Source organism: Pygocentrus nattereri, chromosome 6 (genome assembly GCF_015220715.1).
Source record: "Pygocentrus nattereri isolate fPygNat1 chromosome 6, fPygNat1.pri, whole genome shotgun sequence".
In the NCBI taxonomy this organism is placed as follows: domain Eukaryota; kingdom Metazoa; phylum Chordata; class Actinopteri; order Characiformes; family Serrasalmidae; genus Pygocentrus; species Pygocentrus nattereri.
The window spans coordinates 17,549,426-17,561,606 of NC_051216.1; the positions used below are offsets into that span (position 1 = coordinate 17,549,426).

Consider the following 12,181-nt stretch of genomic DNA (forward strand, 5'->3'; position numbering starts at 1 on the left):
TACAGTTTTGTCATCCTTTAATAAGAGAAGGAGAAAAAGACTTTGTTTTTCTGAGAGTGAGAGCAAGTATGTGACCTCTGCGTTCTCCACAAGAACAAAACCAACAACAAAACCCCAAGAAAAATGAACATCCATGGTTTGCATGTGTCCAGACACTTTTAAGGTACACACTCTGCTGACATACCCAACTTGAAAAATCTCCATGAAAAAGCATTGCCAAATAGAGTAGGACTCTCTGGAGCAGCTGTGCATGAGCCTAAGACCAGCTTGCACTGTGCCAGTTATTATTACAAAGAAGGGCTGTAGAGTAGTGGAACTGTGGTTTCTAAACTGACAGAGCTCCATCCAGTACCTTTGGGATGAGTTGGAGTGGTGTTTGGGATTTAAAACTAATAATCCATCATCAGTACTTGACCTCACTAATGCTCTTGTGGCTGAAATACAATTGTAACATCTAGTGTAAAGCCCTCCCAGAAGAATAGAGACTGTTGCTCCTTCTTAATACTCTCGATTTAGGCCTGGTGCCTACAGACAATGTACACCTACAGATACAGAAGTACCACTTTTGGCCCTTTAAAGAATCTTTCAAAGAATATGTTTTTAAATAACTGTTTGTAAATAAGATCTGTAAGTATGAAGAACCTTTCTTATGGTTGAAAGAACCTCCAAATAGTATAAAGATTAATAATAACCAAGATTTTCTTCAAATGGTATGGCCAAGTTGAAAACAATTTAGCAACCTTTAACTAGGACTGCATATGACTTGAAGCATTTCTTTAAAGAACACTGAGGTTCTATAGTGCATTGATGTGTGAGGACTTAAGTCTAAAACTTGTGCTGTATATTTTTCCACTTCTCCACATTCACACAGATGGCAGCTTGTTTTGTAGAAATGATCTATCCTGCATTTGCCAGACACAGAGGCCAGAGCTGTTATCTTAACCACTTTAGTTGTGAATGTCTCAATTTTAGTTGTGGTACAGCATACTGTAATCAGATGGTGAGACTGCAGGGAGCATTCTAAATGTCAGCCAGAGCTATGACTGGGGCAGTAGGGTGGGACGCATGCTTTGTGTGGTTATACTTCTGCCATGACTTCTGGCCTCAGGGGCAGACAGTTGGCTGCTGAAGTGGAGCAGAAGGAGAAGGTTTCGGTACGCAGTGCACGGATGTGTGTGAGTGATTTATGCACTGTATTAAAGTACTTGTATTTTTAGCAGCAGGTTAGCATTGTTCTTTAATGTGTGTTAACACTTTCAGCTTTGACTTCTTATTCATCCATAGCTGCTTGGGTTCATGGGTCAGCATGTCATCATATTCATCAGAATATTCATTAAAAAATCTAAATCTGAAGGCCTCTTCCTCTTGTTTCAAAAGGAAATTGAATTCTGTTGGGGTATATTGCTTCTTTCTTTTTGTCGGTTTTACATGATGTCCTGCTGGTGCTGTGTGGATTCGCTGACAACCTTCAAGGAGAGACAAACAGTGGAGATCAGTCACACATGCAGCAGAAGATGGATAAAGCTCAAAGCAGATGGGTTAGGAGATGTGTAAGGTAAGTAAAGCAGCTTGCAAAGTGCAGAGAGGAACTGAACAGGCATGAGGTGGTTTAAGACGAATTCCAATTACTGTGCTTTTATGCCAAATATGAATACTAGTGCCGGTGCAGAACTATCTGTCAAAGCTAATGATAAACAGCCAGTTGCTGTAGTGTTGTGCAGTCAGAAATGTGTTTCTGAGTGATAACACTCTCCTCTGCCCAGTTCGGCAGGGCACTACACAGAGGACAGTCGCTATCAGTGTTGTGCAGTGGATTTTAATGATGCTTCCTAGGGAGCATTCAGGGGAGGCCAGCGGTGCTTTTACAGGGAGTGGACTCTCTGAGAGATAGAGAGTGAGCAGGTGAGGAAGGAGAAGAAGAGATGAGATGGATAAACTGCTGTGTAACTTACACGCTGAGCGCTCATGGCACTCATTTCCTCACTAGATGTTCTAGTCTAGAGGGAAATGAAAAATAAGGAGGCGGATGGATGAATGAAGAGAGTGAAGGGATATGGCTTTAACCCCTACATTTCCAGACTTTTTACATTAGGATGTACATTGAAAATGGTATGATCTCGTTAATTTGTTCTTGAAGGGGAATTCTACTGTTTTTTCAAAGATTTCTGCATAATTCAATGTGTTAGATGTAAACAAAGTCAGTCAGGGCAGTTTGCTGTGAAAAACAGCAGTGATGATAGAAACCAGACTTCTGAAGCGTTTAATACCTCTAAGAGCTTCCTCACAGAACAATATTACATTAAATAATTACACTACACGATGCCCAAGACATTTTTTATGTCTTTTTTTTTTTACATTTTGGCTTATAATGTACTTTTACAATACAATGCTGGTGAAGACGTGTAGATTCCGAGGTCATTTTGGATATTACATAAAGAGTTATGTTTGCATTGTAGACACTGTGATCCCTGGTTCCTATAACTACCTGTAAAGAATTTCTCTACAATAAACCTATTTACACCAAATCACTCTGAATGACTTTGGTTACATCTCATTAAAATTATGTAGAAATTTAGAAAAATCAGTGGAATCCCCTATAAGTTATAGGGGTGAGGAATGGTAGCAGTTCATGGCCATTTAAGGGGTTAAAGAAGTGGATGTCTTAATTAGTTACATGAATGAAATTTTATACAGGTCAGTGTCCAATTTGAAACCCAGCTATAAAAAGATGATTAAGCAACAAATCACAGCGGTGTGGGTGTGTGTGTGTGTGTATATGTGTATACATATATATATATATATATATATATATATATATATATATATATATATATAAAATCTCACCTCTCCATCACGAGTCTCTATGGTCTTAATCAGAACTGTTTTCTTGGAGTGGACATCAGAGGTACGTGGCTGCACATACTGCTCAGGGTTGGTCTCTATTGCAACATAGTTCACAACCATCATTAGATTTTACATTAAGGTACAATTTACAGTCTTTTCATTTAGTGACTGCTATAAATTATTTGGTAACAGTTATGAAAGTAACATGACTAATAATCTAGTAGTAGTCTGGACGAGCATACGCGCATAAAGGCCTTTGGATTTAAATGGTTAACTATAATGGAAGTTGGGATCCCTTATTAATATAGCTACCCCACTATTACAAAAACAGTTTGCTTGAGAAAAAAGGACAGTGTCTAAACACAATGGCTGTGCTCCCTCTGGTGGATAATTTAAGAATGTCACATCTACTCAGTTAGATGACAGGATTCAGTCTCTTGGATGGTAGAGGAAGAGAGAGCAAGTGAGGGGGAGAGAGGGAGAGAGAGAGAGAGAGAGAGAGAGAGAGAGAGAGAGAGAGAGAGAGAGAGAGCAAATAAACACAAAGGCCTCACCTCTGACATCACCTCTGAAACTCAAGGAGGAATATGACTGTGCCGGCAGAGTGATCCTGGGAAGGAAACATATGACAGGTTAAAATGTTATGTAACACTAAAGTGAACTTGGTGTCTATCTGCATGAAAAACTAGATGTCCAATACTTTAGAAAAGTATGTAGAACATGCTAATATCTCACATATATGATATACAAGTGCGCTCTGTACTCTTCAGTTCACTAGTTATCATTTTACACATGATGAAAAAAATTGTCTTTATATGGTCAGCCTGACACATCTACATTCTGTCCAATTTAATCTACTGGTCATTTCTTACTCATTTGGTTCAGGTTAATATAGCATGGTCATTTGGGAGCTCAATTTTCCTCTCATTCACATGCAATTCAAAATATTGAAAATGTTTTCATTCCAAATGTAATTGAATCAGCAGTGAAAGTTATGGTTTTTGAAATAGCACATTTATATCTCCATTTCCCGCTTGCCCTATTTTTATCTCTTTTTTTCTCTTTATAATATTTGGATATTTATTCTCCATTTTGCATTTTACATTTCTACATTTTAACACAATTTTGACTGAACAGTCTGGTTAAATACAGATTCTTTAACTAAATAAAAGAAATACTAAACAACTTTCTAATTCTTCTTATCTTTAAGTAATCTAAAGACCATTCACCTGCTTTCCTCTCCCTCCAGCAGCTTCCTGTAGGTAGCAATCTCCACGTCCAGGGCCATCTTGACATTGAGGAGGTCCTGGTACTCCCGCAGGTGACGCGCCATCTCATCCTTCATTTTAGCAATCTCAGTCTCCAGACGGGTGATGGTGTCCTGGTAGCCTCCAGCCTCGCGGCCCAACCGCTCTTCCATCTCCCTCATCTGCCTAATCAGAGACTCGTTCTGGAGAGTGCGAATAGTAAATTAATTAAATATATAAAACAGAAAGAGAACAGATACATACACCAGTGCTTAGTACCACTCAGTGAAAGTCAATATGTGCCAACCTGAGCAAATATATTACAGTCTTTCTAATAACTATCAGGTGTAACTGAGGCTGAGCTCATAGTCGGATTGCTGTGGGGTCTGATGACTACTCCTGCAGGTTATGAAAAGAAAGATCGAAGAAATACTCACAGTGCCCTTGAGAGAGTCGATCTCACAGGTGTAGGACTGGATCTGGTGACGGAACTCCATGCTCTCCTGCTTGGCCTGTCTTAGAGCATCATTGTTCTTGTTTACAGCCTGGTTCAGATCTGACACCTGTGGATGGGAACGATTGGTTACAGTTAGGGTTTTGATTTAAGGGTGAAAGCAAAGGAATACCATTGTTTCGCTCCCAAAAAAGGACAAAAAAACATCCCCATTGTAAAACTGTCATCTGTCCTATCCACCCCCTTTGAATCTTAACGTGATACAATTAAAAAGATTAAGATTATTATTAGTATTTCAAATCCTTGTATATTTGAGATTTTCATGACAAAGTTTATGGTGCAGGTATATATTAATGATCTGCAACAGTACTGTAGTTAAATTAATTCTTAAAATCTTATATCTGCCTGTAGACTTCAATTTTTTTACTTTGCTCTGTGTGTAAAAAAACGGCCAGTCGAATTACAGTATAAGATGAGAGAAAAGGCTTTTTCATGAGCTAAAAAGTAAATGTAGCTACATTTCATAACCAACCTCCCCAGTGCCTCTAGCCTCCTGATCGTTTGAAGCCAATAACCCTTTGAACTTTTTTTTACAGTTCAATCACTGGCTGTAATCTCAGAGTGTGCTTGAGAATACTATTCCACAGCAATATCTTTTCCAGTAATGTATTGGTGTTAGGGTGCTACCACTGATTTTTCAGCAAAGGCAGTGACTGAAAGCACCATGTATTTGATCGTTGTGTTATATGATGTACAATGATGACATTTGTCATTTCTCTGCCTATCTATGCCCAGCCTATGAACAGTATCTGCATCAGAGCAGGGCGGTGGTGCAATGGGGGACTGAGTGCCTTATTCAAGGGCAAAACCAGGTATACCCAGTCAGTCATATGATCTGAACCTACATCCTTCCAGAGTCAGTAGGTTCATTTATGTTATTGTACATTAATAAGCTGATATGTATTCAAATTTGTGTCATAATAGTACTTTTATCATGATAGTAGTAAGAGACAGAGAACTGATGCTGCGGGTATCCCGACTGCTCCCCGGGCGCCCCAAACTGCTCCCTGGGCACTGTGGATAGGGCTGCCCACCACTCTGGGCAAGTGTGCTCACTGCCCCCTATTGTGTGTGTGCTCACTAGCGTGTATGTGGTGTTTCACTTCACGGATGGGTTAAATGCGGAAATGAAATTTCCCTGTTGTGGGAAAGGGTCACTTAATCTTAATCTTAATTACAGTCCATAAATAAACATTTACGCTTAAATCTGAATTTTACTGGTAATTCTACACCTGTTAATATTACATTGTATAGTGTTTATGTCCCTGTGACACACCTTGGACTTGTACCACTCCTCAGCCTCTGAAATGTTCTTGGCAGCGATGGCCTCATACTGTGTGCGGATGTCTCTCAGAGCAGCGGTCAGGTCGGGTTTGGACATATCCATCTGGATCTGGACCTGGGACTCCTGCATCTGGTTTTGGAGCTCACGGATCTCCTGTACACAGAAACCAGAAATGATAAGAACATTCACCTTCCTAGCCTTTCACTTGGTGAGCTGAGTGAGATATTTCTATTTACATTTCTAAACATTTAAAGCAATGTATAAAAGTATACAATGTATGCAATGAATACATTTATATATACTAAAGCAATGTTGTATGCCAAAAAGGTACAATGGCTGAAGTTACGATAATAAAGCTAAGGATATGTACTGCTAGAATAATCTAAACCACTTGAGAATCATATCCTAAATAATGTACTGTACAGCATTTCATTACAGTGTGTGATGTTTCCTTATATAAACAGAAGATGTGGGGCATTTATAAGTGTAGTCCTTCGGTCTGTTTCACAGCTGCATGTCTGAATCTGTTTCTCAGGTTTTAATTATAGAAATGCATCTGTTCCACAGCATTACACTGCCCCCTCCCTGCCAGAGCACAGCTGACAAACCTACATGCATGCGCACATGCAAGCATGTGTCACGCTAACATTTCACCTCCAAATGTCAGACAACAAGGAGGAAGTCTGAAATGGTCTAACCTTTGGAGATCTGGCACATGCGTCTTAATTATAAGTATGACTATATGTGCATGTGTTACGAAATATGTCTTTGTATATACATATATTTAGCACAAAGTGTGTGTGGATAAGGAATTTATTGTAATAGAAAAAAAAATATCAGAGGTTTTCATGGTTTGCCGATTTAGCAAGGAGCAGCTGTTAGCGAATGAGTGGATGATAAATGTGCGGAGTGACAGAATGATGGAATAAATGTTGTGAAAAGCATACAGACCTCCTCGTGGATCTTCTTGAGGAAGGCGATCTCTTCATGCAGGCTCTCAATGCGTCTCTCCAGGTCCAGCCTGGCGATGGTAGCAGCATCAACATCCTCGAGAGAAGATATGAAAGGATTTTTACCTCAGTCTTAATCCGCGATCAAACATGTGGTAATTTCAAACTGAAACCTCAGGTTATTCTGAGAGAATCTTTAAGAAGACTTCTGGTTTTATTTGTTGAAAATGTGTAAGATTTCATTTGAATATGTTTGTAGAATGTGGACTTACAGCTCTAAATGCAGACAGATTGTTCTCTGCCTCCTCTTTCTGGTGGATCTCCTCCTGGAGTCTGTGGAAGAACAAGCAAAAGTCCTCAGACTGACTTACTGCTTCAAAAGCCGATATCTAACACCAAGCAAATGTCCTCAGAGGTAACAATCCATAAACGTTATCACATGGCTTACATTCCTTTCAAAACTGTAGGTAACATAATATGCAATTAAATATTTGTTCTTGGTGTGGTCGTATAGGAATCTCAAGATGTACAAAAATAGTCTCGTCCCCTATAGGCAACCGTTCCACAGGCAGCTGTTTTTTAATATAGGAGAAATGAAGTGAGACTGGTTCTCTGGTGTCCCCCTACCATAACTGAACAATGCCAATGGTCAGATAAGGATAAGGCATGTAGCCAAGCTCCATACCATGTGGAATCACACCATTGCAGCGGTCATTAAACTTTATGCCACCAGCTCCTTTGAAATGGTGATACCTAGTGCACGCAGCACATATCAGGTTTCATGTATGCGATTGTTGACAGCCTGATCGCATCTGACGACATTTCAATGACAGATGGCAGATGACTCCATTACATGCTATGCTATGTGAAACTCAAGTGAACTGCAAAACCTTCAACATGAAATACTTAACAGGTGTCATTATTGTTCTTTAACTTTTCATCATCACTATTAAAAAAATGCTAATAAAATCTCCAAAAAGGTCATTTCACAGAAGAAGGCAAAACATTCTTAACTTTTAAAGGAAGTGAATGCAGAATGATTTTGTTCCAAGCAATTTGGCACATTTCTACTGGCCCATTCATGCTGAAACTGTAACACAATGTAAAGGACAAATGCTGTGTTCAAATAATTTAGAAAAATGAATAGAACTAATTAATAATTAGTTTTTATTATATAATGTGTTTCATTGTAATTACAAAATCTCAATGTACTTTGAACAGGAAGATAAGTTAAAATTTATTATATTACAGTTAAAAGGAAATAACAATAAAAAAATAAATAAATTGCTTCAGTTACATTAATATGGCCAAATATGTTTTTAATCTAGAAAGCACCTATTAAATTTGCATTCCTAATGTTCTCTGGAAAACTATTCCTATTGTATAGTGAGGAGTTATATAAGAGAAAGATAAAAAAAGACATGTTTGTTTTAAATGGCTCTTCTTTCTTCCTCTTTTAGGCAATCTTCTGTATGCAGAGGTCCAGCCCTCTTAAGCAATGCCTATGAATAGCAGCTGCTATTAACAGCCTACAAATGGTTATCGTGAATCAGTATTGTTAATGTGGGGCAGTCTCATTCTAATGCCTGCAGTCCTTTGAGTGCTAAGTGTTCACTCCCTCTCTCATGTGTATGCACTCACACACTCGCCCACACACACACACACACACACACACACACACAGAGGCTGCGAGATAAGGGTATTTTAGGAGATGAGAATTCTCCACAGTCCTGGGGAGGTGGTAGTAGGGGTGGGGGATGTATATTGGGGAGGATAATAATAGCTTTCTAATCTGGGAACTGCTCTTACATGACTGTGGGTCCTCTTGCAGCTGGGAGCGCATCTCTAGTACTGTCAAACCGCATTTCTAATAACATACACTATACTTCCAGTGTAAGCTAAAGCAGTGGTTGCTATGCATGGTTACTGTACACCATGGGTTAAACTCTGTCACTCATTCATATTATTCCTCTCTCTGTCTTTCCCTCTCTATCTCTTTTTCTCACTCCCGCACACTCTCTTTCCTTATTTCGACAATGGCCGCTGCACTCCTAGATGGCCTTGTCTGCCTATTGACTTCCTCTGTGATTCATGATTCTCACTTTGTTAATATTATAGCTGGTGTGGCCATGTTAAAAGCTTATTCCCTTATAAACGTTTAGAACTTTGGCCTCCACAGTCACAGACACTCATTACTAAAGCAGACCTCTGTGATAAATGTACCTGTAGTGAAATGAAATTATTTTTTTGCAATATCTTTTGAAAAATGTCACATGCCTTTTTGCCAAAGGCACTGTGGCAGGATTGCTCTTACTTATATTGCAGGAATCTGGGCACAAAGGGCTTTGAAGGGCAATATAAGGGCAATATTATGATCAAATTGCATAAACTTTAATTTAATGAAAATTCACAGCTCTTGTCGTAGTATCACTTACAAAGAAACTGTAGAATTCTGGTAGATGTAGATTATCACCAATTGTTACAGTAAATTAGAAAACATTCGGATCAGGAATGCATGGACTGAGTTAATTAGATGGACAGCCAGAATATTTCCAGTTTAGCAGTCTATGGCTTCTTTTAGGCCAGACATGCTGTTGCATAACAGGAGTCAGAATAGATGGGAGTGACAGAAGAACCACTATGGCATTAAAAAGAACTATTAAGACTCCATCATCCTATTTTATGGCCATCCTTCTAATAGCTCCACATGTTCTTAATGGCAGAATCACTTCTGGTCTGTCTAATGGGCAATAGATTTTGAACTGTGACATACGGCTTGCTACACATTTATTTACAGGTTCGTATCTCTCAAGCTGATATGAATGATATTTAGAACAGAGAGGTGTGAAATCTCTCTTACCTGAGTTTGAGCTTCTGCAGGTCATCAGCCAGATTGTCCCGCTCGACCTCCACACGAGCTCTCTGATTGGTCACCGCGTCCACCTGCCTGCGCAGTTCCCTCATCTCCTCCTCATACATCTCAGCAATGCGGGTGGGCTCGCGGCCACGAAGGCGCTCCACTTCCACAGACAGGGCCTGATTCTGCTGCTCCAAGAAGCGCACCTTCTCAATGTAGCTGGCAAACCGGTCATTCAGATGCTGCAGTTCAGCCTTCTCATTGGTGCGTGTGTTCAGGAAATCCTGGTTCATGGCGTCGGCCAGGTTGAAGTCCAGCTTCTCGCCAGCATAGGACCGCATCACAGGTCCGGCCTTGAAGGAGGAGCGGAGGCTGGAATAGAAAGGAGCGGAGGAGGCCTTCGTCACCTCGTAGACTCTGGAGGACATACGTGAGGAGCCGGAGGAGCCTGAGGAGCCCAGGCCAGAGAACAGTGAGCCGGACATGGTGGAACCCAGGCCTGAGCCAAAGGTCCGGCGGTAGGATGAAGCCGTTTCAGCAGAGGCACTGTAGGTCTTGCTCATGATTGGAAAACTCTGCGGTGAATGCTGGACCGAAACTGTCTGAGTTGGAGGGCTTGAGTAGAATGAGGACCAGCAGCCAAGGGTGCTGCTATATGTAGCCTTACTCACTTTGAACCCCCCCTCGCCCCCCACCCTAACCCGTCACAGCCCCCGCTGGACCCCACCTCTTCCCCCTGCCCTCCTGATCTCTCAGCTGTCATAGGTTTTCCAGGAGCTGGGTGGAGTAGATGCCAGTAAGTGCATGAGATATGGTGAGTGGGTTGGCGGGGGTGGACAGTGGCCTAGACTAGACATGGAGTCTTGTGTTACCTGGGAAAAGAATCATGAATAACTGTCACAATATTATTCATGATATAGCAATGCCACTGACTTTTCTTTCAACATGAAGGAGGGCTGCGTGATGGTGGCACTCCATAAACACCTGCAACTGTAGAGCTTTGAAACTTTTGCTTTTAGCAATATATGAGTTAAAGCAAACAGTCCATTTGCCACATTAAAGGTCATCCATCTTGGTTTTGGCTCTTTCACAGCATGATTCCTCCACAGTGAACACATTGCCATTGTATTGGATTCATGCACAGCTAAGACCTTCCACGTCCATGGTGCCAGATATTCTCACTTCTACAGGAAGCTGGTGGGTGAGAGGCTGTCTGAGTGAGTGGGATGTGGCATCCTTGGGGCAGACAGAGAACAGAAGACCCAGATCGGTGATTCAGTGCTGTAGTCTTACTTGGCTCTGAGCCTTTGCCTTTTCTCACAGATTAGCATTTAAGAAAGTTATGTTAAGCTTAAGAAAGCACCTATCAGGACTTCTGTCTTTACCACTGCCAAATTTCAGAAAAAAATTAACTCTATATTGTGCTAATTAAGTCACAAATAAATAACAATAGACAATAGATAATTAGGCAATTGCCAGCTGGTATATTGGTTTTTGGCATCTCCAATTGGAACAGTTTTGCAGATTTTTATATTGTGTCCATTTTTACAACTCTGTCCTCTAAGGATCATGCTAAATTATAATGAAAAGAGTTTGGACTGGTCATGTGTTCTTCTACTGCACCAATAAATTCATTGGTGCAACATAAATTCAATTCAACCAGCATAATCCATACTAGGCTTAGTAGTCAGTTATTGAGCTTAGACGTATGGTTCAGTAACTAGTATAAATGATCCGATAACAACTGTGAAATTAGTATTACATATATATCGTTGTTGTCAGGACAAAACCTTGTAACTCCATTTTTGTTTTTCAGTTTTTGACATTGTGTATACATTTTTTGATGAATGGACCAAAAAGAATATCCCAAAATTACTTGGAAAAAGCTCTGGTTCTACACTCTCAGAAACACAGATCTGAAACTATCACTGGGGTGGGACCTTCAAGGTTACATCTCAGTACCTTTTATCAGGGAACATAATTGTACCATAATCCATTGAAATTACATTTTCTAAACTGTATTGACTCCACACACCCCATCTCATCTCCAAGCTTTTTATTTTATTGTTCTGTTTTAAAACATTAAGTTATGAAAAGGTACAAATTCGTACTTTTCCACAGGGAAAAACTTATTTAACCTTATTTAACTTATTAACCTTGTTTTGTACCTTGATGAACAAAAATGTACCTGCTGTAATGCTGTAATGACGTACACTAAAAGAAAAGTATGTTTTTTCCTTCTCCTGTAAAGTTAACCTCTATCTATCTATCTATCTATCTATCTATCTATCTCTCTATCTATCTATCTATCTCTCTCTCTCTCTCTCTCTCTCTCTCTCTCTCTCTCTCTCTCTATATATATATATATATATATTTATTCTTATATTTACTAGTACTAGTACGATGAGAGTGAGGAATTGAAATATGGGCTTAAGTAAAGTCTATAAAGTTGTATACACTTCTGATAATATGAAATAACATTTC

General features: G+C 39.9%; 1 protein-coding gene and 1 long non-coding RNA gene across 3 annotated transcripts; one reads left to right on the top strand and one right to left on the bottom strand.

The window, feature by feature from the left end:
- desma (desmin a) lies at nt 1-10,337 on the bottom strand. 2 transcript variants are annotated; one of them, XM_017691670.2, is made up of 10 exons: nt 9,701-10,337; nt 7,113-7,173; nt 6,842-6,937; nt 5,882-6,043; nt 4,529-4,654; nt 4,074-4,294; nt 3,399-3,454; nt 2,845-2,939; nt 1,953-1,997; nt 1-1,466 (listed from the first exon to the last, which is right to left on the bottom strand). In XM_017691670.2, exons 1-10 carry the CDS (start codon nt 10,258-10,260, stop codon nt 1,425-1,427), a joined length of 1,464 nt encoding a protein of 487 aa, XP_017547159.1. In that variant the 5' UTR covers nt 10,261-10,337; the 3' UTR covers nt 1-1,424. The 2 variants fall into 2 exon arrangements, with proteins under 2 accessions (XP_017547159.1, XP_017547160.1); XM_017691671.2 differs by lacking the exon at nt 1,953-1,997 and having other exon boundaries at nt 9,701-10,336.
- Nucleotides 5,984-6,834, top strand: LOC119263606. The gene is made up of 2 exons (XR_005130381.1): nt 5,984-6,098; nt 6,458-6,834. It is a non-coding gene; the product is annotated as an uncharacterized LOC119263606 (long non-coding RNA).
- Nucleotides 10,338-12,181: the final 1,844 nt, after the last annotated feature.

Bases quoted from the DNA above. Each gene is read 5' to 3' on its own strand.
- desma (XM_017691670.2), bottom strand. From the start codon at position 10,260: ATGAGCAAGACCTACAGTGCCTCTGCTGAAACGGCTTCATCCTACCGC. The intron at 6,938-7,112 runs GTAAGTCCACAT...TCTTCTCTCGAG, and splicing joins ATCTGTCTGCATTTAGAGCT to GATGTTGATGCTGCTACCAT. The intron at 3,455-4,073 runs GTGAATGGTCTT...TTTCCTTCCCAG, and splicing joins CTGGAGGGAGAGGAAAGCAG to GATCACTCTGCCGGCACAGT.